General features: G+C 41.4%; 1 protein-coding gene across 5 annotated transcripts; it reads left to right on the top strand.

The window, feature by feature from the left end:
* The first annotated feature begins 616 nt into the window (after positions 1-616).
* coro1cb (coronin, actin binding protein, 1Cb) lies at positions 617-25,869 on the top strand. 5 transcript variants are annotated; one of them, XM_083794040.1, is made up of 13 exons: positions 617-708; positions 3,229-5,841; positions 13,411-13,610; positions 14,485-14,607; positions 17,698-17,827; positions 19,059-19,240; positions 20,113-20,232; positions 20,327-20,431; positions 20,512-20,657; positions 22,501-22,558; positions 22,674-22,922; positions 23,508-23,528; positions 25,023-25,160. In XM_083794040.1, the coding sequence occupies exons 2-12, from the start codon at positions 3,249-3,251 to the stop codon at positions 23,508-23,510; spliced, it is 3,909 nt and encodes a 1,302-aa protein (XP_083650166.1). In that variant the 5' UTR covers positions 617-708; positions 3,229-3,248; the 3' UTR covers positions 23,511-23,528; positions 25,023-25,160. The 5 variants fall into 5 exon arrangements, 4 of the variants coding, with proteins under 4 accessions (XP_083650166.1, XP_083650165.1, XP_083650167.1 ...); XM_083794039.1 differs by lacking the exon at positions 23,508-23,528 and having other exon boundaries at positions 22,674-22,916; positions 25,023-25,869; XM_083794042.1 differs by lacking the exons at positions 617-708; positions 3,229-5,841; positions 23,508-23,528 and adding an exon at positions 10,897-11,152 and having other exon boundaries at positions 22,674-22,916; positions 25,023-25,869.

The following is a 25,869-nucleotide window of genomic DNA, read 5'->3' as shown; positions in this document are numbered from 1 at the left end:
AATAGACCTTAACTAAAATAAATTGTAGTTAATGTGTGTATTTTGAGTTGTTTGTTCTCAAATAGAAACTTTAATCAAACCCAACTTTGTTTGAATACACTCACTGAATGAGAAAGGTGGAGGTTTGGGTGGTGGAGTAAAGCTGATTAGAAACTTATTCAATCAGCAGACTGAGCTGATTACAGCTGGGGCATGTTTGTCCTGCATGAACTAAAGCAATGCTTTATTTTGCTGCCTCCTGAGTCATTGTGCTTAAGCCTAATCTATATTTTGTCATATAGTATGTTGCTCAAAAAATAAGTTGTATCAAACATGACCTGGACATTAGCCTAATTTAAAATACTTTTTAAGTTAAATATTTCAAAAAGGATAACATGTCAATGAAGTTAGAGCCAGTGCATGTCAAAGGTTTTGAGGAGAAAAAAAACTAAGGAATTATGTGGACCTTGGACATTTAATTCAAGTTAAATATTTCTAAAAGTACAAAATGCGTGGGAAAAATGTGGAGGTACTTCTGTGGGCAGCGTGCCTTGACATGCTGTCTACAGAGAGCTATTATTGAGTTAGTCAAATGAATTCATTCTGACATCACGGGGCAGTGATAAACATGGGATCACTGGAGTGTTGACGGTGGAAGCTGGACGCTTTAGTATAGGAATCTAGTCGTGAAGGAGGAAAACTCAGACTATCCAGATCAAACCTCAGCAGGTGAGTACCATCTCAACACGGCCTCCCCTCTGGTTTTCTGATGATTGTGTAGAGTAGAGAGTACAGCAATTTCCCAGAAGTCTCCAATACTACCTAAATGTAGTGATAATTGTTATTTGTATAGGAATGTAATGTGATTCTTATAGTGTAGGTACGGTATACCCTACCAAACAAATGGTAAGCTGGGAGAAGACATGAAGGTACAGGAAAAGTTCAACCTGACAGTTAAATCTATGACATACAGTAAGTCATACAGTAGACTATACAAGTGAACAATTTAATTATTCTAAGTTCTGAATAATTGGGGCTAAGTAATTTCATTCTATCCATAATGTTACTCTTTGTATCCTCTTTGTATCCATAATGTATCCTTTTTATGACCCTACCCTGTGTATAATACATACCATGACAACCTCTCTGTCAAGCCATTTCCTGAAATTCCTGCATCTGCATATCTCATTCTGCTATGAGGACTATTTGAATATGAGCTATGATGTACATCAGGAGCACAGTTCTAGTGTCCCGGCAGAATTTTTGTTGGAAAAACAAGGCCTATTTTTGGAACTGCCTAATAGTTTGTGTTCTCTGAATCACAAGTCTCGGATAAATGCTGGCAATGATATTGGAAGAGTCAAAAGGGGAAGGCAGTAAACGGGAGGAATAGAAAGAGAGGGTGGGGAAGGGATATCAGAGGCATTTTCACAGATGCCTCACACAGCTGCTAGCTGCTGCCATTATGAGACCCTGCACACGTACATCCATCCTAAAATAACCCTTTAGATACAGCGCAAGCTGTAAGGTCCTTTGCCAATGAGTCTACTACTGTAAAGTCATGTGATTGCTGAAATGGAAACATCATACTAGCGCCAGAGAGCAGTGGGGACTAATAACACGCACATAGCAATTGTTTTACAACTTAAATGCTTTATTCAACTGGATCTGAGTTGGACAGATTTTTCCCTCTACAGTCTACACCAATCTCTATGCCAGAAGTAGCAGATCTACAAGCTTGACGCATTGGGAGCTTGTAAATATGCAATTTTTAATGCCCCCCAATATGGGTACTGTCTGGGGTTCAAGTGGTTAACAACACATAGTCAATTCAAAGGGCAGAAAACTGAATGTATTTACTATTTTCATGTTCACATCAGAATAATTGTCCATGTTTTAGGACTCTGGAATGCAGTGTTTCAATTTTATTTCCTAACCCTTTATTACTAATTATATAGAAAGAAAAGAATAGGGATGCTAGAGTTCATCGTTCAGACAAATCTGCAATGACTAAAATGCAATGATTGCAGTTACAGTGTTGATAGCAAGAACTACAGCCCACTGATGTCATCAAGTTCATAACTTCATATAGACATTGTTTCATGTATGAACTTCTCACGGACAAGCGTGTTGGTTTCAGAGATAAGCTTTTAAAAAACTGAAGTGGCTCTCACCACTTCTTAGGCTTGAAATAGATTAAGCGGACAAGAAAATGATTAGAGGTGACAGGTGAAGAGGTTCAGTCACCTATCTTTCTTCAATCAACTTTTGTTTCCACCTTGGTTCAATACACAGTACATTTCTTTGCAACCAACCCTACTGTCAACGTTTAATGCCTGTCAAAGCTTTTTTCCTCTTGATAATCTCTCTAAAGCTATCTGTCATGTTGATGTTTAACCTCCATCTACATCAAGACACACAGACAATCCAGTTCAAAAGTCAAAGCCCTTGTGACTTCGGTCTGTTATTCCAGGCGACCTTTCTTTAGTCCCTGTTACCAAAACAATCATAAACATTCAGGGAGTTTGAAGGGCAGAGCCAGGGCAGAGCAGAGAACAGACACCCCTTGTTTCCCAGAGGCTAATTGAGAATACATGATGTCTCACAACAAATCAGCAGCAGCAATAATGTTTCTAATTGGACATCCCAATATCTGTAGATCAACTTATTTATATAAAAATACAAATTGTAAAATATACAACAATGCTCTAAAATAATCTTACATTGTATTTGTGTACTATCAGAATACATTATATGCAATAGATTGTGAATTTGTCCAATGCAAATTCTGGTTCTTTTAGACAGAAACTAACGTTTGATTTGGGTCACATTTTCCCTCTGTGTTTTATTTGACCTTGGCACCTGGTGACTGATCTACAGTATTATCCCACTTGTCCTGTTTCTTTTTTGGCTGTATGACTCACAGGCAGCAGTCAGACCCACTTTAATTATAGCCACCACAGCATTCCATACAGATAGAATGAGGGGAGATAGAGAGGGAGGTCTAGACAGTGTTATAGAGAAATATATAGAAAAAGAGACAATGGTTAATTTATATTTTCTCATACAATGTCGTCAACAATGACTGATATTAATTGAAAGATCTGATGTGATGACAACGTATTTATGTCAAAGTACAGTAGGTTCTTGGGGGCATGCATATAATGATGGTATAATTATACTGTTATGAGTTATACTGTTATAAGTGAAGTGTTCTCTCTTGACATTTTGTCTTTTTCTTTTCTTAAGTAAAAAAATAAAAGGCAGCAATGGGCCAGAAGCTGGACAAGTCACCAGAAAAGGAAAGGAGATCCGCTGATGTTTCAGGTTGGACTGAGCACATGGGAAAGACAGAGCAGACGGTGAAGGTGGAGCAAGTTGCCGTGGCTGAGGCCCCAGACTGCACCAACAGAAGTTATGTGGCTGCTTTGAGTGCTGGGGAGATCAGTGTCTGCGGCCTGCCCATTGAACAGACAGATGAGTTCGCAGTCGCTTTTGACAGCCCAGATCCCCATACTAGGGAGCGAATGAGACCTCCTCGAGGCCTGGGGGAGCACCCACTGAACACAAGGGGAGGGAGGAAGGGTGGAGACAGCAAAGGCAGGGGTGTCACTCAAAAGAAGTCAGAATTGTCTCTGAGCTCTAACACCATACAACGTTTGGAGCCTAACGAGAAGAAGGGAAGAGCCGGAGAGAATTCAGCAGCAATGGCCAACCCCTCGTCTACTGATGGTGCCATGGAAGGGCTGGATAGGAGGAAGAAATCACAAATGGACCACATGGATTTAAGCATCTACACTCAGACTGAAAGGACGCAAATGAAGGGCTTGAAACTCTCATCTGATCCCACTCACGAGGAGGACTTTGCGTTACTGGAGAAGGATGATTTGTTATCATCGGATGGGGAAGAGGAGATTGAAAGACCAGAGGATAGTAAGCCATTAAGAAGGTCAGTTGAGGAAGACAATCTTTCTACCTTTGGTCTAGATAGGCTTTCATCTCCCTCAGAAATATGTATTGACCGACACCAGAGCAGCCGCTCAGGGCAGAGTAGAGAAGTATCTCATGTCAACACCCAACAAGTAATGGATGAGAAAAGCAGAAACAATAATGCACATTCTGCCACAACCAACATTGCAGAAGCACAGGGTGACAACTCACCCACGGCTGGCTCTGCCTCTGACAGGGTAGGGGGTCTACATATGGCTGAAGTAGCAGGCATCGGGTGTCAGCTAAAAGGGGACAATCATACTGGAGCTGCCCAGACTATGATAAACACCCTCAGCAAAGGGGACATTTCTGCTGCCCGCATCAAGGAGAAAGGATCTTCACCTCAAACGAACACTGGACCAGTTAAAAAAGAGAAGTGTGATGACAAAATAAACACAACTGACAGTAAATTTCAGATAACTTCACAGGAGGACGGTAGAGATGACACGGGCCATGGGAAGCCTAAGCGGGAAAAATACTTGGAAAAGATGGCGCTGGCTTTGAGTCGATATAAAAATCGTAAGGGAAATGACACTTCCCCACAAATTCTACAAAAGGAGGGAACTGACCAGTCCCCTCCCAAAGAGTTTGCTGGTGCTGTCTCACAGAGGGTTAAGGCACACACTGCACGCACTGTTAGTTCATGTGAGGAGAACGGCTTAAATGACTCTCACCAAGATGCTCACTCTACGATATCAGAACTCCGAAACAATCCCTTACTTTCCTTTGAACAAAGCAATTTGAATTCCTATTCCTCTTTACCAGTACAGGATCAAAAGATAGAGGTTGCCAGCTTGACGTGGGAGAGTGAGCATGTGTACTGCTCTGCTGTCATCAACCCGCCACCTGTAGATGATCCGTTTCCTCAGGCGGACACGTCAGTGACAGCTCAACTCAGTGGCAGTCTAGAGGAGGCGACACAGATAATGACAGATACGACACCCGCCTTGTGTTCAGAGGATTCTTTACCAACAGAAAAGACAAAGACAAAAGGGCCACCTCCACCTGTCCCAAAAAAGCCTAAAAATCCCTTCATCAAACTTAAAACCAAACAATTACAGTCTGCGGACATACAAAGAGACAAAAGCCACACGCAGCGTGAAGAGAAAGTAAAAAGGAGGCATACATTTCATTTCAACAAAGATAAACCGTGCAATTTTCCATTTAATCAGGATATGTGCATTTTGTTGGATGATATGGGCAATTACACTATGCAGCCCAAAATACGACGTTCGTTCATTCACAGTAGAGCTGAGGAAGAGCTTTCACAGAGACAACGGGGGTGTAACAGGGATAAACAGTACAGAGATATGATCAATGTTGCCTACTGGACACGCATTGCCAAGCCTTCTGATGAGGAGCGAAGAAACCTGGACATGTTGCAGCCAATCATTTCCATGGATACGCAATCCAAAAACGGAGGCCCGACTCCTATAGTAGCAAAAAGGCCCCAGAATTCAATCGCCCCTTCAGAAACCCTGTCAGTACCTGAGGTTACAGAAAACTATGACATTCAAAGATCAAAGCCTTCTCCTAGACCCAGAGGGATAGCTGTCAATCCCAAGTCAAAATCTGCCGTAGTCAACATACAGACCAGCCACAGTCAGTCTGAACCCAAAGGAATAACTGCTCTAGATGATAGCAGTGATGATGGGTCAACGGGTGAAAGTGCCTTCAAACCCATTGCTGACCTCATAAGGAAGGGGAACCAGATGCACCAGACTGTGAGACAGAGCCCGGCCAAACCAGAAGGGACCAAAACCCATGTTGAACGGAGTTCAAGTCTGAAAGTTTCCCAGATGAAAAATACCTTTGATGCCACAAAGAAACGTGTAGAGAGACCTCCAGAGGTAAAGCCACCGCCAACGAAAGGTAAGGTCTATATCATACGCACGCACGCACGCACACACACACACGCATGCACAGAGACAGACAGACAGACAGTGACAAGTGCTGAATAACGCCTTTGATAAGACTGATTTTACTCAAATTGAAAGCTGTTTTGAAAAGACAAAGATCCTAATCCAGGTAGAACATTTATATTCTGAAACAGACGTCCCTTGATGGATCCATATGAGTCACTAATGCAGGTGGACACAATCCACTTCCGGCTAACCAACTACAAATAGAAAATAATAAATAAATAACATAGCAAACACAACATTCTAAGTGACATTATGAAATGTAATGATGTGGTACATGTGGTACACAGTGATGTAAACAATAAAGATCTCACAGGAAAAAAGGCTTGTAGATTTCAAAATCATGTAGGCTACCCATCCATTTGTGAACTGTTTGTGAGCTTCGAGTGATTTATAATCGTTATTTTCCTTAGGATTATGAGCACTCACAGCACAGTCATTTGTTCAATATGAATAACTATGAAACTGTGTTTACACAACAACTCAAGGCTGTAAATCTCCCAGTAACAATGGCAAACACTTGATTACATTTCTCCTTCTTCGGCATTGGGAAATACGCTTCTGTGATTGGCTATATCAGTCCCATCACATCGCTGGAAAAGCTTTCTCCTCTGATTGACTGGATTACACCTCTTCTGTGTATACCATTGCTGGGATAGTGCTAGTGATAGTGGGAAGTGCAGCTGCTCTGATTGCTTGGCAAAGTTTCCTCATGGGGGATCTGTAAGAAAATGAAATGTCAAGTTTAATTTGTGGCCCTTGGGTCATCTTTTTCTTGTCCATCCTCCTGGATAGTACTAGTAGAACATGCTGTCATTGGAAGAGGACACTGCTTGAAATACTATACCTTCTTGTTCATCCACATCACCCACTTGTAATAGTCCTCCCCTTTTTGTCCTGGCAACTCTTGGGTCCTGTCTCTGCCATGGAGGGCTGGCTACCAATGGTGCCTCAATATGCTCATCCACCTCCTGGCTCACTTCTGAAGCTCCAGACAGGTACAGTAGCTGAACTTGGAGTCTCTCTTTGTCCTTTATCACTTCTGACCATTTAGAGGCTTCATCTGGCTTGGCTGCTGCCTCTGACCAGGTCCTGGGCAGTAGTAGGAAAAAAGGAGCGGACCTAGTATAGACCCCAGGGGGACTCCAGCCAATGAAGTATAGGGTTTAAGTGGTTAATTAATATAATTTCAGCAGCAGTGTTGTTTTTCCAGGACGCAGGATAGTACTGCACCTCCTCTATCTAACACAGATACATTGAGGAGACATTACCAAAACCAAACACAGGGTAGAGAGGTTCAGTGAATGTGGCTTGGAAGGTGTGCAGGTGTGAATATATGTCAGCTACAACTCTGTAGAATGACAGAGTGCCAGCGGTATGGTCCAGATACACTCCTACTCTGTAGAGGCCAGCAGCACTGTCAGAGACATGGAGTTTCGTTGTCTTCCTGTTGTCACGGACACTGTGAAATTTAGCATTGGAACGATAATCACATACCAGACTCCAGGAATCCAGGACGCGGTAAGGACGTTTATATGTATTCCTTCTGTATGATGCTGATATAGAAACTACTCCACTACACTCTACCTCCCAGTAACAGCGTCCAGTCAGACCCTCTCTACACCGAACCTGTGGCAAGGAGTTAAATGTGTCTGTTTTCTTTTTCACGTCGCATGTCACCATTCTGTTGTTCTCAGACAGAGAGAGGCCGGGTCTTGGGTCCTTTCTTAGGTCCAGTGTGAGTTTACGCTTTACAGAAAGAAACCTTTTTGCCAAAACCTCTTTTTCTCTCATTAGTTGACGTATCACCTCTGAATTGCTCTTTGCCTCTGTTGCACTCTTTGATCTGCGAAAGAGACGCCCACCCAGGAACCCGGCTGGTTTTTCTGTCCACATCTGGCTGGATACAGGAGATAAGTTTGGGTCCAGCGTGGGTTCACTCACAACTGGTGGGGAGACATAACTTGTCATCTCCAGAGATTTTTGAGCATCCTCCATCGTCTGTTCCATTTTCAGGACCATTTCCTCCATTGTCTTCATCTCCTTCGTGTCTCCATTCTCTTGTGACAAATCCTCTTCTTCACTAATCAGTTGGATTCCGATTCTCTCATCCTCCACGTCTATAATGTTGTCGTGCATTTCCACATCATTGTTCTCTGTGAACAAGGTTATTTCTGAAGACAGAAAGTTTTGTGACAAATCCTCTTTTTCTCCAATCAGTTCGTAACTCTCATCGCATGTGTTCCACTCCTCCCTCTCTGTGTCTTCATTCCCTTGCCTTTCGATCATTTCATGGTCCGTATCCTCCCTACGGTCCGTATCCTCCCTTTCATTGTCCTTGACGTTCTGGTTCATTTCTTCCATGATATCCGGGATAGTTTCCCTTTCACTTCTTCGCATGTAATAATACATGATAAATGCTGTTGCTGTCGTCGCCACCACTGTGGCACCAACGACTAACACTGTTCTCATCTCATTCAGAATTGAAGTGTCAGCTGTCACTACAGATGCAACTATACTAATAATGAGTGGAAACAAGCGCAGACACATGTATTTATCTCTTCATAACTCTCCCAGGTTAGTGCATCACATCTGCATGCTGATTGGGAATTTCTGATTGGTTGGTTGATATCAGACATCAAAGTTGGTAGATGTCATCACAAACCTGGAAAGGGTTGCTCCACGGAGCCAATACCTCTGGCATGCTGGATTGCCTAATCAGGGCTGTGTAAGTATTGAGTTGCATTAGTCAGGATGTGAGCAAGCTGCAGGATGGAGTAGTAAGTATACAGTGTACAGTGCAGCTTTTCACATTGTGGTGCGCCTAAAGTGCATTCTGTAGAAGCAAGAGATGTACATGCACATCCACTGTAGTGTCCATGTGCAGGATAAACAAAATTAATGGAAAAATAATAAAGTCTGCAACACACTGGAAAATATGCTCCCTGTTTACTGGAAACATTTCAATCCATCTGCAGGAATGAATGAGGTGAGGAAATGGGCATGCACATGTATGGAGTCTGTAAACACTGATTGGCTGAAATAAATAGTTAAATAAATAGTTAAAGCAAGTGAATTCAATTTCATAGTCTTCTCATAAAGATGTTTAAATAGGCAGACAAGGCCCAGGCGGTGGCGTAACCGTCTGGGCACCCGACTGGTAATTCAGTCGCAGTGTGCTGCGGGTTCGACTCCCAAGCCCGACACGGCCTTTACTGCATGTCATCACCCCATCTCTCTCCCGTTTCCTGTCAGCCTACTGTCTGTCCCTTCAAAAAAAAAAAAAAAAAAAGGCGTAAGCCGCAAAAAAATATCTTAAAAAAAAGAATAGGCAGACAAAATATTAATAACTGAGTAATTAAAATATAAAATGTGTCAGGAGGACACAGTAAAGTTGTCCATCATGCCATAACATGATGCCAGGGTGAGATGGTGGACAGCACCACTGTAGTACATTTACTTTCACTCTACTACATTTCAAATAGAACACACTTGGGAACCAATTTAAAAAAATATAGGCTATTATGAATTATGGTATAACAACTTAAGCCATATATTTCTAATTGCGACCGTAGGTCGCAGTTCACTATGAAAACTGGATTTCCCGTCAGTCGTGTCACGCCTCCATATATGGTCACACCTTGTGACATCACACCTCGCGACACGTCACGTCACCATATATGGCCATATCCATATACAGTATGAAGATCACGACACTGACCTCAGCAAACCCTGGATAGCCATACATGGAAAAGACTGGATCATCACTTCGATCTCCATATATGGAGCTGACCTGTTCTGACATTCCATGTGTTGATCTGACCTCATCAAACCCTGTACACTCAAGACACGCTCCATATAGGGCCAGACCTCATCAATCCCTGTACACTCAAGACACTGCCCCCGATGCCACCCTTAGATCTCCATATATGGAGCTGACCTGTTCTGACATTGTTGATCTGACCTCATCAAACCCTGTACACTCAAGACACGCTCCATATATGGCCAGTACAGAATTCATTCCATATGTTGATCTGACCCTCCACGCAAAAGCACCAGCGCTCGCCCAGCAGTCTGCCGTCACCCAGGTGGGACCTCGCACTAAACGGCGAGGTCGCTTATCGCCCTCAGGGCGTCTTACTGGTATAGTGAAGACTGAAGATAGCCGATCTACAAGCTTATTACTTGTGGGACGTGTTGTGTGAGCTTGGTGTTGTGTGAGCTTGTAGATCTGCTATTTTCACCATGTTTTATAATTACTTATTTTTTATATTTTTGGGGAAATGTTCAAATGTCAATACAGCAAGGCATTGATATTAAAAACAAAATCTAGGCCTACTTCATAATTTGTACTTTTGAATAATTGAGTAGGCCTATACTTGAGTAGGCTATATTCTTTGTACACCACTGTATCACATACAGCAGCATGCATGAATAAAAGGCTTATTTATTATTCTGGCTGCATTGACATGTCTTGCGCCCCAGCTGACAGGTCATAAACATTAAGAGAAATGAGATTGCATTATTGCAACATCCAAAATTGTTGTTACTGTAAGACATGTATGAGTGTACTAGGGCCGCCCTGAAACATTATAATAATTCAAATGTTTGTTAAATTGATACAGTCAATTGATAAGTCATTGTAAATTGAGATGTTAGAAAGCAGCCCACTAAATTAATCCATGAATGTGTTTTGAATTTGGAGGGTGACAGGCAACTTGAGGCAAGCATGGATCTCTCTTTCTTATGTTGAAAATAAATCATTGTCAATCAGCCCATTGCTCTCGGTTAATACTGATGATTACTGAATGTGTGTTGCTGGTACCAAATCTATTCACTGCGATCGGACCAAGAAAAAGAAAGGATTTCCCTTGATTGCCTTGGAGGAGGGGAGGATGTTGTATGTATGGTGATGGGGATGCGAGAGGATGTGAGGGGCGGGGGGGGTCATCCTATGTGCGCATGTGCAGTAGCCAGAAAGCACACAACGATATTAGGATGACAATCAGTGATTTATAATCTGCAGGTGAGGAGAGGAGATGATGCTCTAGCAGCATCGTGTGTGTATATGTAGAAGTCGTTACTTCAACTGTCTGCAGTCGGGAGGGAATAAAAAGCACAGCGACTGCCTGGACGTTTTTGTCGCGGTGGAACAATTGGGATACCTCCTGAAGGATATAAGGGCACGCCTAAATACTACATTCATGATTTCTGATTGAGTACCCCCGTGCTTTACGAAAACCTTTCATAGATTTTAGGAGGTAAGAAAAGCTGGATATAGTCTTATTTTGTGTTACTCTCGTCTCGTCTGCTGCGTGCTGGGCTGTGCGCCAATGGTGAATTATGTTTCTGAATGGGAACAGCCAAATCCTTGGATAAAGAGAATCTACATAGGTTGCGACTGGCGGTGGACCACTATAGCTGTTAGCCATATCTGCTAACTGGTGATGATATCCCATCAAATTCTGCCTTAAATCACTGGGCAATTCAAGGAAACCCAGTATTTTACCGTTGCATAAATACAGCACACAGCCACAGCTAAGGTTCTGATTAAAACAAAAACAACCCCACCTCCGTCTCCTCCCTCTGTTTGTCTCCCCTCGCTCGTATACTGCCGCTATTTATGGGATGAACCCGGCATCACATTACCGGTTAATGGTTCAGTATCATCACACAATCTCGATCGGCAGCCATATACGCACTTGCCACTTATACATTTATTAAATGTAAACACTTGTCACAAATTCAGTATTTGTGGTGATTTATTAAAAGAACAAGTCCAAACCTGGCGCATAACCCCACCCGCTATGGTTTGAAATCATGCCTGCATCCTGCCCACCACTATTATTCTTATATTGCATGAATGTCCGATATATAGGAAGGTGTTACCGACCGTGTTGTTATTTTTAAATGGACATGCAGGGTTAACTTGGGTTAGCGTTAGATGTGAATGTGATGTTGGCATGCTGGTTAACATATTCTTCAGCAGGGTAGTGTCCAATGTGTCCATCCTATCTGGGACTGGGAGGCAGTGGACATTGACTTAAGCGACCCCCTACTACTACTACCATATCTTGCAATGAATGCATTGTATGTACAGTAGCCGGGCTATATAAGAATACATCCTAACTGGTGGTGAAGATGATTATGTGGACTGCCATTTAGTTTCAATGTTGAGAAAGTAAAGTGATGCCAATGACAGTGTGTCTGCCACAGCCTGGATGAACATATAGTCTGTTTTGGACTATCATATCCAGCTTCTATTATATTGATTTCTCTTGCGCCTTGATTGTTTCAAGTTTGTTTTTCCACTTTAGTAGCAAAAGGTGGTCATCATGGTGCAAGGTATAGGCTCAGACCATAGACTGTAAAAGGCTCAGACAGTCCTTTGCAATGCATGTCTACCACTGGGAGGAAAGTAGGTCGGCAGCATCATCAAGGGTTATGCATGAGACAGGGGGCTGTTCATCTTGTCAAATGTCTGCTAGGTGTGGAGGGAGAGTATGAATCAGTGCTGCTTACCCTGATGGAACACGCTGTTCTGGACTCTGCTCAGTTCTCTGCTCAGCTCTTACTGCACTCTCTTCAAGCCCAGATCTGTGCAGTTGTGCTGCTTGTGCTTTCGTAACACAATCTACGGTTATACTGGTTGGTTACATTAGAATAATACACCCTGGGCTGCGCTCTGTATAGCTCTTCGTTTGTTTGACCAAACCATTGATTTCATTGTTCTGGTTCTTTTAAGGGCATTCTGTGGGTGTGCGTGCGTGTGCGTGTGCGTGTGCGTGTGCGTGTGCGTGTGTGTGTGTGTGTGTGTGTGTGTGTGTGTGTCAGCCAAACTTTGTATGCACGCTGTCAGTAGGCCACATAAGTAGTATGTTTTATACTTTTTGAAATGTTAACTTCAATGGCCGCGATTGTGATTTGTATTCAGTCATACTGTAAAGCCCAATTCACGCCGCGGGGGTCACTGCTCGCACAACACATCTCTCTGTTTTTACTAGCCACCGTTTCGGTGGTCACCTTCACCAAGAACTGGACTATGAATAGGCCTTAAGTTATCCAGCTGATTTAGATTTCACTATGAAATTGTCCCTCCCTCCAGAATACAGCAGTACTGTATTCTGTTGGATGCAATGTTAAATGTAGATGGATGAATGTTGATGCAGCACCGGTTGAGCTTACAGCATGTTTACTGAAGATTCAGGAGTGGACAACATAAGTGTGGTAATTTTGATAAAACAAAAAAAAATAGAATCAGAATCAGAAGTCTTGATTGCCATGACATGTAAACATGTTCTGATCTTTTATTTTTTGTTATTCATGTCCTCACTGTAATGCATTACTGCTTGTTTTTTTAATGTCGTTGCCTTGCTTTTCTTTTATTCTCCATTGTTCTGTAAAGCACTTTGAGCTGCATTTCATGTCATGAAAGGTGCTATACAAATAAAGTTTTATTATTATTATTTGTATTATTATTATTATTATTATAGTGTTATGGCTCTCCTTCTTTCTGCAGATATGTTGAGGCGGGTTGTGCGAGCGAGTAAGTTCCGCCATGTCTTTGGTCAAGCCGTGAAGAATGACCAGTGCTATGATGACATTCGTGTCTCCCGTGTGACGTGGGACAGTTCCTTCTGTGCAGTCAACCCCAAGTTTGTTGCCATCATCATAGAGGCTAGTGGTGGTGGGGCCTTCCTTGTTCTTCCATTACAAAAGGTGAGTGTGGTGCCGCCACCTATCTTCTGTCAGATGTCTTCCAAAATCTTAAGCTCCAATTCACAGGAACAGTGCTAGCGATTTTCCAGCTTTTTTTCCCCTGCTAAACGGGTGTGTACAAAACGTCTGTCAACTTTGTGTGTGGACCTGTCACAATTATCACATTATCAAACCTTTTCTTTTTTTCAAAAACACAATTAAATCGTTAATCACAAGTATTTGTATGACAATCGTCAAGTAGTAACAGTATTGTATGCATAGTCCACAACTCTAATTCGGATGATAGCGTGCTTTTGAAAAGGAGTATTATTTTCCAGGTCTCTCAAGGGGCGGGACTGCGAAGCTCTATATGGCCTGTGTGTTAGTCTGAGCTAGCTTGAGACCCAGCAGAAATGGGACATAGATGAAGGAGCTTTTTCTCATCATTTATTGATTCAGTGGACAGTACAGTTCACTGCTTCATGTTGCTCACTTCCTGTTCCTAATGTTGCTGATGTCATCTGGTTGGATGAAGTGTCACAAATTCAAACAAGTGGAGTTTTAAAAGTAATTATTCAATTCTATGTCCTTAATATTTTGTTTAGCTGATAGAATAAAATGCCATGTATTGTAGCCTGAGCCTCACATTCATCCAATTGAATCAACATTGTGGATCGATCAGTGTCCCGTCCCAATATCATTAAATTAATGATTAAACTGGTAATAATGCCACTCCAGTTGTATATTATAATATAATTGGCGTTTAGCACTCTGAGATTCCCTGTGAATGAAAAGTGCAATATATTATTGTGTGAATTATTTTGTTTTCATGCTCATCATTTGCCCTACCCATATTCCTAACCTTTACTCTAACAATTTGTTTTCTGTTGCCCAGACTGGCCGTATAGACAAGACCTACCCTACTGTGTGTGGTCATAAAGGACCGGTGTTGGACATCGACTGGTGTCCTCATAATGACCATGTCATTGCTAGTGGCTCAGAGGACTGCACAGTCATGGTAAGGGTACAATTCATGTTTTAAGGTTACTGCCAGAGTTTTTGAGCATTGTCTCTGTAATTAAAGGACAACTTTAGTTTTTTTCAACCAAGGTTCATGTTTTAGTTTGTTATTAGATAAAGTAAAAGATGAGTGTTAATTTTTTTTTATTTGCTGCTTTCTTTCGTTTTAGGGATTTTAGCTGTTTTTGACAGGGGGGCGGGGGCATTTGAGCATGGGGCTAAATATGCATTTTTTAACACAATTTTATGGTGATTTATTTTTTTGTGGTTTACTATAGTCCTAATAAACGCCAGGAAATTACATATGGCCACAGAAGATCACAGGATCTACTGAATGTGAAGGTAGCCTACTAAGGCTTATACTGTGTGTATAGGCTCAATATGTAAGTTTGTCACATTCAATAGATCCCGTGATCTTTTGTCGCCAGATGTAATTTCCTGGCGTTTATTAGGACTATAGTAAACCATAAAAAAAAAAAATCACCATAAAATTGTGTTAAAAAATACATATTTAGGCCCATGCTCGAATGCCCCCGCCCCCCTGTCAAAAACTGCTAAAATCCCTAAAACGAAAGAAAGCAGCAAATGAAAGAAAATGAACACTCACCTTTTAGTTTCTCTAATAACAACCTAAAACATGAATCTTGGTTGAAAAAACTAAAGTTGTCCTTTAAGTACAGTAAATCCTCCATAAATATTGGATTATCTACATTGTTAGAAATCAAGACAAAAGGCCTGGGCCGCGGCTGAGCGGTCCAGGGCGGCACCTAGGCCGGTAATCCAGCCTGACGGTGTGTCGCGGGTTCGAGTCTCGAGCCCATCTGCCTTTGCCGCATGTCTTCCCCCCCCATCTCTCCTCCTTTCCTGTCTAATTACTATACCCTATCAATAAAGGCAAAAACACCAAAAAATACAGTATATACACTAGTTTATATGTTCATGTTTTGGTAGAAATGTATACGTTTGTGATAAAGGTAAAAGACTGCATTCATATACTGTAAGGGAATTTTGTTCAATAAAGCAGATACATTTGATTAACTTGGGCGGAGAGTAAAGGTGGTTACACACTGGACGCGTTTTCCGGAAAACCCGACTAAAGCTAAAAATCTGAAAAACGCAGCAGTGAGCAAGGATCTTTACTGCCTGGTATTGCTAAAAGTAAAATTTGCAGGAGGAGCGAGTGCATTCTCCGGCAGCTCCCGGGGAAACTGACACTCCATTGCCACTCGCTTCCGTGGCAGTGCGTTTGGTCTGACATGCGTTGCGTCGTGCTTGCGGTTATGGTTAGGGTAAGGGTTTTGGGTAGAGTGCTTGCGGTTATGGTTAGGGTAAGGGTTTTGGGTAGAGTGCTTGCGGTTATGGTTAGGGTAAGGGTTTTGGGTAGAGTGCTTGCGGTTATGGTTAGGGTAAGGGTTTTGGGTAGAGTGCTTGCGGTTATGGTTAGGGTAAGGGTTTTGGGTAGAGTGCTTGCGGTTATGGTTAGGGTAAGGGTTTTGGGTAGAGTGCTTGCGGTTATGGTTAGGGTAAGGGTTTTGGGTAGAGTGCTTGCGGTTATGGTTAGGGTAAGGGTTTTGGGTAGAGTGCTTGCGGTTATGGTTAGGGTAAGGGTTTTGGGTAGAGTGTCGGACTGATTCCGCCGAGAAATACTGGCGCCTGCTGCGGGTGTTCCGCTGCCGGAAAATGCACTCTCTCTCTCTCAAAATTTGGGGTTCAAAATTGTCAAAATCAAACAACTTTCTCAATAAATGTATCCGAGCTGAAGTAGTGACACCTGCTATGACTTCTACTTTAGCAATATCATAGATCTACATTACTCACATAGGATTATTTGATAGTGATCAATACTGAAATTTTCGTACAAAATAGAAAATCCTGATTCTTTATTTTTAGTTTGCTAATCCACTGGCCATTTGGGGACCCCCGGAAATGCTTTGGCCATGTCTCGTGACCCCGGCCTCCCCACCCCCAATACAAATTGGCCGCTACAATAACCTTAATAATAGAGAAAATACATCATAAATAAATACTGAAACCAGATATAATCATTAAGGAAAGTTTATGCATGTGTACTATTTTTCGTGTGAAAATAATAAATATATAATAATTTGGCGACCCCCAGGTTGAGAACCCTTGGCTTGCCCTATAGAAGAACGCTAACTATTAGTTGGTTATTCTTTTTAGTTCATTAATAATATTAATTGTTATTATTTGGCTGAATGTTGTGATTGAGAGATGACATGGGACTGAGGTTTAATCTAAAATGAAAAGTTAAAGGCATGTTGGCTAATTATACACACACACACACACACACACACACACACACTGACTAACAAACATTGTGTACCTTTGTGCGAAAACAGCTCTTTCCATGACACAGCACAAGATCCTCTGTAGTCAAAGCAGGATAGTGCCCAAGGCACTCTAATTAGCAAGTCAAAATCTCGAGGCACACCTGGATCCATAGTAATAGCAGATCAACAAGCTCACAACGCATCAACATTTGTGAAACATTTTAAATTAAAAACTAAAAGAAAAGTAATGTTAAAAATGAGCAACATCTTCAATTCCATGCAGTACTAGAGGGCACTAGAGAGATTTCAAACACTGTCAGTATTCTATTTTAAGAGGCGGTACACAGTGTACAGTGACTGGCTGGCAGCCAGGAACAATACATTTCCCTTGGACTAATTTACTGTTTTTTTTTTTACTATGCTACAATTATTTTTTACTAGGCTACAATCTACATTCTAGAATCTAGACAATCTATTATTTCTTGTTCCTGGGCAGCTCAACAGTGATTGATCATCCTGTATCAATGTCAAAATGACATGAATTTTGGAATGGCTTGTAAAACTGGGAGGCTGTATTGCACAGCTGAACTACCACTGCTTTTTTGTATTTGCCATTTTTTACTATTTTGAAAAACATTTTAAAATAGTTCAACTAGCCGATCTACATCGAGACATTGTGAGCTTGAAGATCGGCTATATGTGTGTGTGTATATGTATGTATATGTGTTTTTACCATAAGGGACCTAGCATGGCCAATAGCTCTTGTTACTTATCTATATAACTGTTTCCTGTTTCAGGTTTGGCAAATTCCTGAGAAGGGCTTGACTCTTCCCCTTTCAGAACCCGTTGTGGTGTTGGAGGGTCACTCTAAGAGGGTTGGCATTGTGGCCTGGCATCCTACAGCTCACAATGTCCTCCTCAGTGCAGGTAACAACCCCCATACACTGAACTGAGTCTCTTCAGGGCATTAGTCTAGCATTTGTCAGTACACTCACCCTTCGCTAAGCCCCACCCACTCCACTCTGTCAGACCAAGGTCTGGAAAGCTGTGCTTCTCACCCATTGAGATGCATGTTAAATGATGGGATTTCTCCATTCGATCATTTCAGTAGCAATAGCTTCAAAATGTCTTCTAAATCTAGTCAACAAGGCTGCAGTAGGCTATGCATTGGGAGAATGTGCTTGACATTATTTCAATAAACTAGAAATACGAGGAAATGGGAGAAACTGTATCCAACTCAATCAACTTCGTCCGACTATGGTAAGACTACAGTGATTGGTATTGCCATAATGCCATCACTGTATGTGTTCAACAACACAGCAGTTTAAAGTGCAGATTTCAGCTTTGGCAAAAGGGGTGAAAAATGCTAGCCTGGGTTCCAGCCTAATTTGCTGTGTTCCGCGGGTCTGAAATGTCAATTCGCACAGTGACATTTCAGATCAGCGGAACGCAGCGAATCAGGCTGGAACCCAGGCTAGAAAAATGCACCCTCCAACCTTTTTCTGAGTATGTGGAATCTGTTGCTGGGTCATGATATTCCTATGTCTGCTTTTAATGTTGCAAATTATTGTCTGTGCAGGCGAAATAACATTGACAGCTATGAGGACGGTCGCTTGCCAGACCATATGTCAGTTTAGCAACGGTTGCTAAAGTATTTGGATTGGCATTGGACAATCGCTTTTGGGCTGGGGTTTAGCGAAGGGTCCATTGAACTATGGATATTGACAAAACATCCCATATATCAGGGGTCGGCAATTAAGTTTGGCAGGCTAATTTAAGAAATGTTTGTTTGTTTACTGCAACTCTGCCACCGCACCTTGTAAGACGTATACAGTACATTGTTGGAGATAAATAAAATAGTTTTATAGGTGGTATATCCTAATCCTAATAAGATGGAGAGTGAGAAACAGACCTTTATTGATCCCGCAAGGGAAATTCATTTGCCCCCTCATGCACGCTCTGAAATTGTTATTGACAGGTCACTTGTTTACTTTGGAAGCATCTCTGTATTCGGCTGCTGACCGCAATTATTACTGCTGGGCCAGTTTTGGCCCACTAGCTGCCTATTACCCTGTTCTCTGTTTCTGCACTGCATTAACATGCAAAACAAAAGTGTAGTAGTATGCAATCAGACAAAGTGCCTTGTCTGTCCATTTAGGATGTGACAACCAAGTCGTCATCTGGAATGTGGGCACGGGACAGCCATTAATCAACCTGGAGGACATGCACCCCGATGTTATCTTTAGTGTCAGCTGGAGCCGCAATGGTAGCCTCCTCTGCACTGCCTGTAAAGACAAGAAGGTCCGCGTTATTGACCCCCGTAAGAAAAGGATTGTGGTGGTAAGTCAGAACTCTGTGGTAAACTGTATAAATTCACAACAAGCCATATCTCCCCCCAAAACAGTTAGAAACTGCAATCCATGCTTTCATCTCTTCTAGGCTCGACTACTGCATCGAACAGTCGTCAATTAGACGACTGCAATTGCTCCAGAATGCTGCTGCTCACCTATTGACTGGCACTAAAAAAAGACGTATACATATAACCCCTGTACTGGCCTCACTTCATTGTCTCCCTGTTAACTTTAGGATTGATTTGAAAGTTCTACTATTTGCTTTTAAATCTTTAAATGCGCTGACCCCCCAGTAGCTCTCTGAGCTCCTGGAATCTTACACCCCAGCTAGACTTCTGAGATCTGCTGATAAGCTACTGCTGGTTGAGCTAAAAACGAGCAAAAGAACCAGCGGCGCACACGCTTTTGCGGCTGCAGCCCCCCACGCTTTGGAACAGCCTGCCCTTCAATATTACAGCCCAGTCTATCAATGTTATTAAGTCTCTGCTTAAGACTCATTTATTTTCTTGCTTTTAGCCTCATCTGAGCACATCCAATGTTTTCTTTTGTACATACCGGTAGATGTTTTTGTGTCGACACTTTTCTACATACGTATATTGTGTTTCTTGAATCTTGTTTTGCTTCTGATCTGTACAGCACTTTGGTCAATCTCGGTTGTTTTTTAAAATGTGATCTATAAATAAAGTTTGATTTGATTTGAACACATGCCGTGCAACCACACCCCCCACCCCACCGGTATGACGTAAAGTGGTCAGCATGTGAATTAGATTGGCAAAATGTACTCTCACTCTTATTAAAAGCAGACTCTGCTAACCCTGAAAATTGGCCTGTCTGACCATGAATGTATTGAATTATTTTCAGGAGAAGGATAAAGCCCACGAAGGAGCTCGGCCAATGAGAGCCATCTTCCTAGCTGATGGAAACATCTTCACCACTGGCTTCAGCCGCATGAGTGAACGCCAGCTAGCCCTGTGGAACCCTGTACGTCACCCAACGAAATCTCATTTGGTACACCGATGGCCATTCAGATTGACACACTGACACATCACACACTTTATATTAATTATCTTTGCAGCAAAACATGGATGAGCCCATATCGGTTCAGGAGATGGACAGCAGTAATGGAGTTCTGTTGCCCTTCTATGACCCAGACACCAATGTTGTGTATCTATGTGGGAAGGTAAGCAAGATTTCATACAATCATTCAGGTCTTAAGTGCCACTTTCCAGCACAATTACAATCGTCATATTTGTCTTTTAGGGTGACAGTAGCATCCGATACTTTGAGATCACCGATGAAGCACCATATGTCCACTTCCTCAACACCTTTTCCAGCAAGGAGCCCCAGAGGGGTATGGGGCTCATGCCCAAGAGGGGCCTGGATGCCAGCAAATGTGAAATTGCAAGGTACTTTCCTTCACTTAGCAGAAATTCATATTTAACAGTGGGGGACAGTCATGTGTTTATCCTCTATTTGGTCCACACTCCTCATGTGAATTCTAGAGCTACTGCCGTAATTAATCAAATATTTGTAGGGTTCCCATGTGTCCTGGAATCTTAGTCTTAGTCTTAGTAGAAATTACAAAACACACATTTTGATAGATATTTTCTGTATACTCGGTCTTGTTATACAGATTATAGGTTAAATTTTAAATATTTAGGAAAGGTAATCAGCAATTGATAGGGGTGGAGATGCTCATATTATGCAATATAGGTTGCATCTGAAAAGCTATACAGGACCTTGTGAAATTGTTTGTGTCACTTAGCCAGTAGTATGTTCCAAGCATTTCCCTTGAAACCTGTAATACCTCACGTAGACTAATGTGTGACGACACTGATTTGTTCATTGGGGTGATTCAATTGTGAATCAGCTGAGATGTGATTACATTTGAACTATTAACTTGTTTAATCGTCACTTCGGTTGTCAGGCTGGATAATTATAGTCAGTTTTTCCCAATTAGCTCAAAGAGACAAGCTGATGAAAATAATTCTGTGTACTTTAGCTACTGTACGTGATTTTGTCAGTTCCCATAAGTGAATGCTTTGCCATGCATATGTAATTATTTCTATGCCAACTACAAAAATTCTCAGGCTTTCCCTCTACACCAGCTATATGCCAACTACGAGAATTCTCTGAGATAAAGCTTTATATGAAATATGAAAACATCTTTTAACACTGGCCCGGTTGCTAGGCAAAGCCTTGTATACCCCCAGCACCAGGAAACGTGCAGGCGCATCCCATAGAGTGCCATTACATTTACCACTTTCTTTGGCTATTTTCTCTGAATAATACAGAGCTGTCCATGGTGATGATCATCCATCTGAGGTTCAGATCTGATGTGTGATTTTTCATCGCATCACACATGACATATTAAAAGGAAGTGAAAGTGACCATATAATTATGGCCAAAAAGCCTTGGCAAAGCTTACCTACCCTTTGCTGCCACCGTGTGGCAGATGAAAGAGTAGGCTAAAGCTCTTCAAAAGAAAGTATATGGCAATCAGTCACTTTTATTTTGTGGATTGGGTCATGGATGCGTCTGCTTCCAGAATTTCCCTTTTTGTGTTAAACACGTCCTATTCTTTATTTATTTGTTCAACAATTTTATTCATTTTTAATGAACGGGAATAGACAAGGACATACAGAAAGCAAAAAGACAAACAATTGGACATTACAGTATGTGTTGCCAACTCAGGAAATAAAAATAAAATGTATTTATCTACAATGTAATGCACTGATTGTACTTTGTAGATTGGTGGTTTTTGAATAAAGTGGTTAGCAAAGAATAAGAATTGATTTGCATTGAAAGCGGTGACCCATATTACTTTGCTTTAAAAGTATCTACTGTAAATTAGGCCTCTTCAAATGGTGCACTCACTTAGAGGTTATTATTCATTAGTATAGTATAATAAATCATAGATGGAATAGATCAACGTTATTGTTTGGCTGTTACCTGTAGTGTAGAGTCCTAGATAAGCAGAACATCTGTAATTAAAAAGACTGGGGAAAAAATTGGTTTAGTACTAGTGACTAGTAACTGAGTGAAAGTAGGAGTGACTAAAGGGGCCTTCCTTTTACTGGTCAGAAATAATAGTTGGCTTTCAACCCTTTTTTTTTTTGCGGCCAAAACATAGTATTGTGTTTGTTATAAGAAAGGGAGATCCGGGACTATGCGTTGTGTGAAGAGTCAAGACAAAGAATTAATGCTTATTCATTAATTAATTAATATTATATTGTGTCTTTCGATAAGGTTTTATAAACTACATGAACGGAAATGTGAACCAATCATCATGACAGTCCCACGCAAGGTAAGCCTGCTGCTGTTACTAGTTTATGGTGTTGATTTATAATATATATTTGTAATTCTAATCTTTCGCGTGTTTTATCCCAATCTTTTCCTGTGTCTTCCTCCTACACACCCAGTCGGATCTCTTCCAGGATGATCTGTATCCGGACACAGCAGGTCCAGACCCAGCACTGGAAGCAGAGGCGTGGTTTGCAGGAAAGAATGGAGACCCCATCCTTATTTCACTGAAGGATGGCTTTGTTTCTGGAAAGAACCGTGACCTTAGGGTGGTTAAGTCAAATGTCCTGGAGAACAAAGCAGTCACAAAACCTGAGAGCCCTCCTGTTGCCCAGAAGCGAGCCCCGTCACAGCCCTCAATAGTGAGTGTTTAACTTGAAGTTGGAATGCAGCATGCATTAGTATCTTCTCTGTTTTGCTAATTATCCAAGCTATTAACTTTGTCAAAGACCCTGTTAATGTATGCTTTAATTGTTGCTATCCTATTTCCTGAGGTAACAGGAAATGTTCTGAGTAATGAAAAATAACGAGCCAAGTTTGGATGATTAACCACCTTCAGGGGAGTCACATTAACTCTATCCATGGCGCTTATTTGTCATTACCTGCCACGCTTTAAGCCAGCGCGGCATCTTTAAAAGGCCGGAACCATCGAAATTGAGTCACTTGCTTTTATACAACGTTCATATAAAAAACTAAATTAAGCAGATGAGCATCCTGAATCATAGCCACGTTGACAGCGTTTGTAATAAACCAACCCGTTTGTAAATCCGTCAACATTTGAGCGAGTTATGACTGTTTTTTTTTATTCACCTCCAAAAACATGGTAGTTTCGTAGGATCACCTCAATCTGAGGGCAATTTCAATGGATTGAGTTTTTTGTTTTTGGATCGTGTCCTGCGCGGAATGTAATATGGATGACGACATCACCAACATGGAAGCTAAGGGTTGCTTAGTGATGATGGACGCCATAACCGGTAAATATTATTTTTCAACATTAGAAACTAAGCGGTCGTCCGATAGCGCCCTAGGCAATATTTAATCACATTTAATAGTCGTTCGATAGCGTCTTAGGCCCGGAAGGAGAATATATTTGTAGTATGTTTAATACCTAGTTAATACACTTCATAGTTGCATTGTATTTTTAAATTAAAAAGATGACTTCTCATATTTAATATAATCTGCTGCAAGATCTTTTGAAGTGAACTTGGTGCCTATTTATTATGCTGTCTTCTATGTTGTATACCATATCTATAAAATAATGACAAACTTGCCCTTCTGCCACACAATTGTCACTGCTACTAGGGGTTAAAATCCTGCTGTTGTGCATCCGGCTTGTTTTTTGTCACTGCACTGGCCACAGGTTGGTCAAGGGCACCTGTCAGCAGGAGTGTTGAACTATGAGGAATAGAGTGTTCCTCTGCACGCATTACGTCCTCCCAGTGAGGCTCCTCACTGCCAGGTGAAATGAAGCGGCAACTAGCCCTTAAACCCCACCCCAAAAGTGATTGTCCAATGCAAATCCAAATAGTTTAGCAAAAGAGGCATGCACTGTAGTTTCAATCCCATCCCAACCACTAGGGGTCAGCTGTAACAAGAGTACATTAAGACATGTGAATCCCTTGACTCCTTCAAAACCGCTCTCAAAGGGCACCTACGGATGGCTGCAATTCGAAACTGGCCTCTGTAAAATCTGAATCCCCCCCACCCCCCCATTTTCCCTCACTGTATATTGTATCTTTTCCCTTTTTTGCTTCCCATATGATGAATTCCTGTTCTGTACTTTAGCTACATAGAAATGTCTATTTGTATGTCTCTAAATGTCTGTATGTCTTTAAATGTTTTGATGAATTGAACAATGTGGACCCTGTTGTAAACAAGTGTAATGCTTAATTGGGTCGTCCACTCACAGTTGACAGTCTTTGTATTGAGTTTGTGCTTAAAATGTACTGTAAATTCTACAAACTGTTAATAAATATTTCAATCAATCAATCAATACAGAAATGTATGTGGTTGGTGAACTCAAGCCAAATTCCAATACCCCAAATCTGGGCCACTCACTCACCCACACTGTCACTCCAGCATGGCGGTGTTATGGTGAAATTGGTTATATGCCTACATATGTGACCATATTGTTGACTTACATACATTTCATGGAGGTATTTTAAATAAGTGGCCTAAATACCGGCGAACTCTGCTAATTAACAAACCACAATGATTTACATTCGGACACTGACGTTATTTGAAGTGTACACGATTGTCACACCAATTTCACCATAACACGTTACACCGCCATGCTGAAGTGATCGAGTGTGGCTGAGATTTGGGGTGTTGGAATTTGGCTTCAGGGAATTGAAATAACTACTAAATTGGGAGAATTTGGCTCATAAATAGGGTCCCACTGCACAGGCCTCACAACAAGCACTGCCTATTAACTTAGAAACTGCTGTTTTGTTTTTGCTTTGTATCAGAAAATGGAAGATAAACTGGAGGAGGTACTGCGAGAGTTCAAATCACTCAGGGACCGGGTCATCCGCCAAGACCGCCGAATCGCCAGGCTGGAAGAGCAAGTTGCCAAGGTTGCCATGTAAATACCATCTCAGGACTGTTCAGTTTGGGAGAGTATCCGGAGGACGGGGCCAGTCACTGCCAAATTAATTAATTCGGCTTCATCGTTACGTTTGGCATCTTCCCCCTGAGGATGCAGAGCATACATTCCAAGAGGTATTTTGTTTTTACTCATGAATTCTCATCCTACTTCACACTTTGTCCTAAAATGCAGAAAGAGAAACTCCTGCAATTTGTGTCCACATTTTACTGGGGATGAGCACATTTGAATAACCGATTAAAATGTCTTATTTTTTTGTGTGTGTGAAGTTGTGGTAAAGATCATTCTTATGTAAAGTTTGCATTTACTCCTCAACACTTGTATGTAGCCATCAGTATTGCCATATTTCTTTTTTTGTGTGTGAATGCGTTTTTGTGTGTATGGGGTGGTGGGTCTTTGCTTTTTGCATTTTCTTTTTTTTTTTCATTCCAGTTATAGTGTAATAGAATGATTTAGTCAAACAGAATTTTCTATAAAAAAAAAAAAAAAAAAAAAAAGTTGCTGTCATACATCTGTTACAAAACCATTGTTTCTTTTAAACCAATTTCAGCAGTTAATTTTAATGTCTTGCACACACGATAACTTCAGATTCAACTGAATGATGGCCGATGTTATCATTTAACTTGAGACTTGTTTCTGTAATGGCAGAATGAGATAAGATATGACAGGTACACATACTGTAGTTAGGACTTTCTTCTAAAAAAAATAAA

Source organism: Protomyctophum parallelum (assembly GCF_964188405.1).
Source record: "Protomyctophum parallelum genome assembly, chromosome: 21".
NCBI lineage: Eukaryota > Metazoa > Chordata > Actinopteri > Myctophiformes > Myctophidae > Protomyctophum > Protomyctophum parallelum.
This window is presented reverse-complemented; position numbering and strand designations above follow the sequence as displayed.

Excerpts from the sequence above, each read along its gene's own strand:
- coro1cb (XM_083794039.1), top strand. The coding sequence starts at position 3,249 with ATGGGCCAGAAGCTGGACAAGTCACCAGAAAAGGAAAGGAGATCCGCT. Across the intron at positions 19,241-20,112 it reads GTAAGAAAAGGATTGTGGTG|GAGAAGGATAAAGCCCACGA; the intron begins GTAAGTCAGAAC and ends AATTATTTTCAG. Across the intron at positions 22,917-25,022 it reads CCCCGTCACAGCCCTCAATA|AAAATGGAAGATAAACTGGA; the intron begins GTGAGTGTTTAA and ends GCTTTGTATCAG.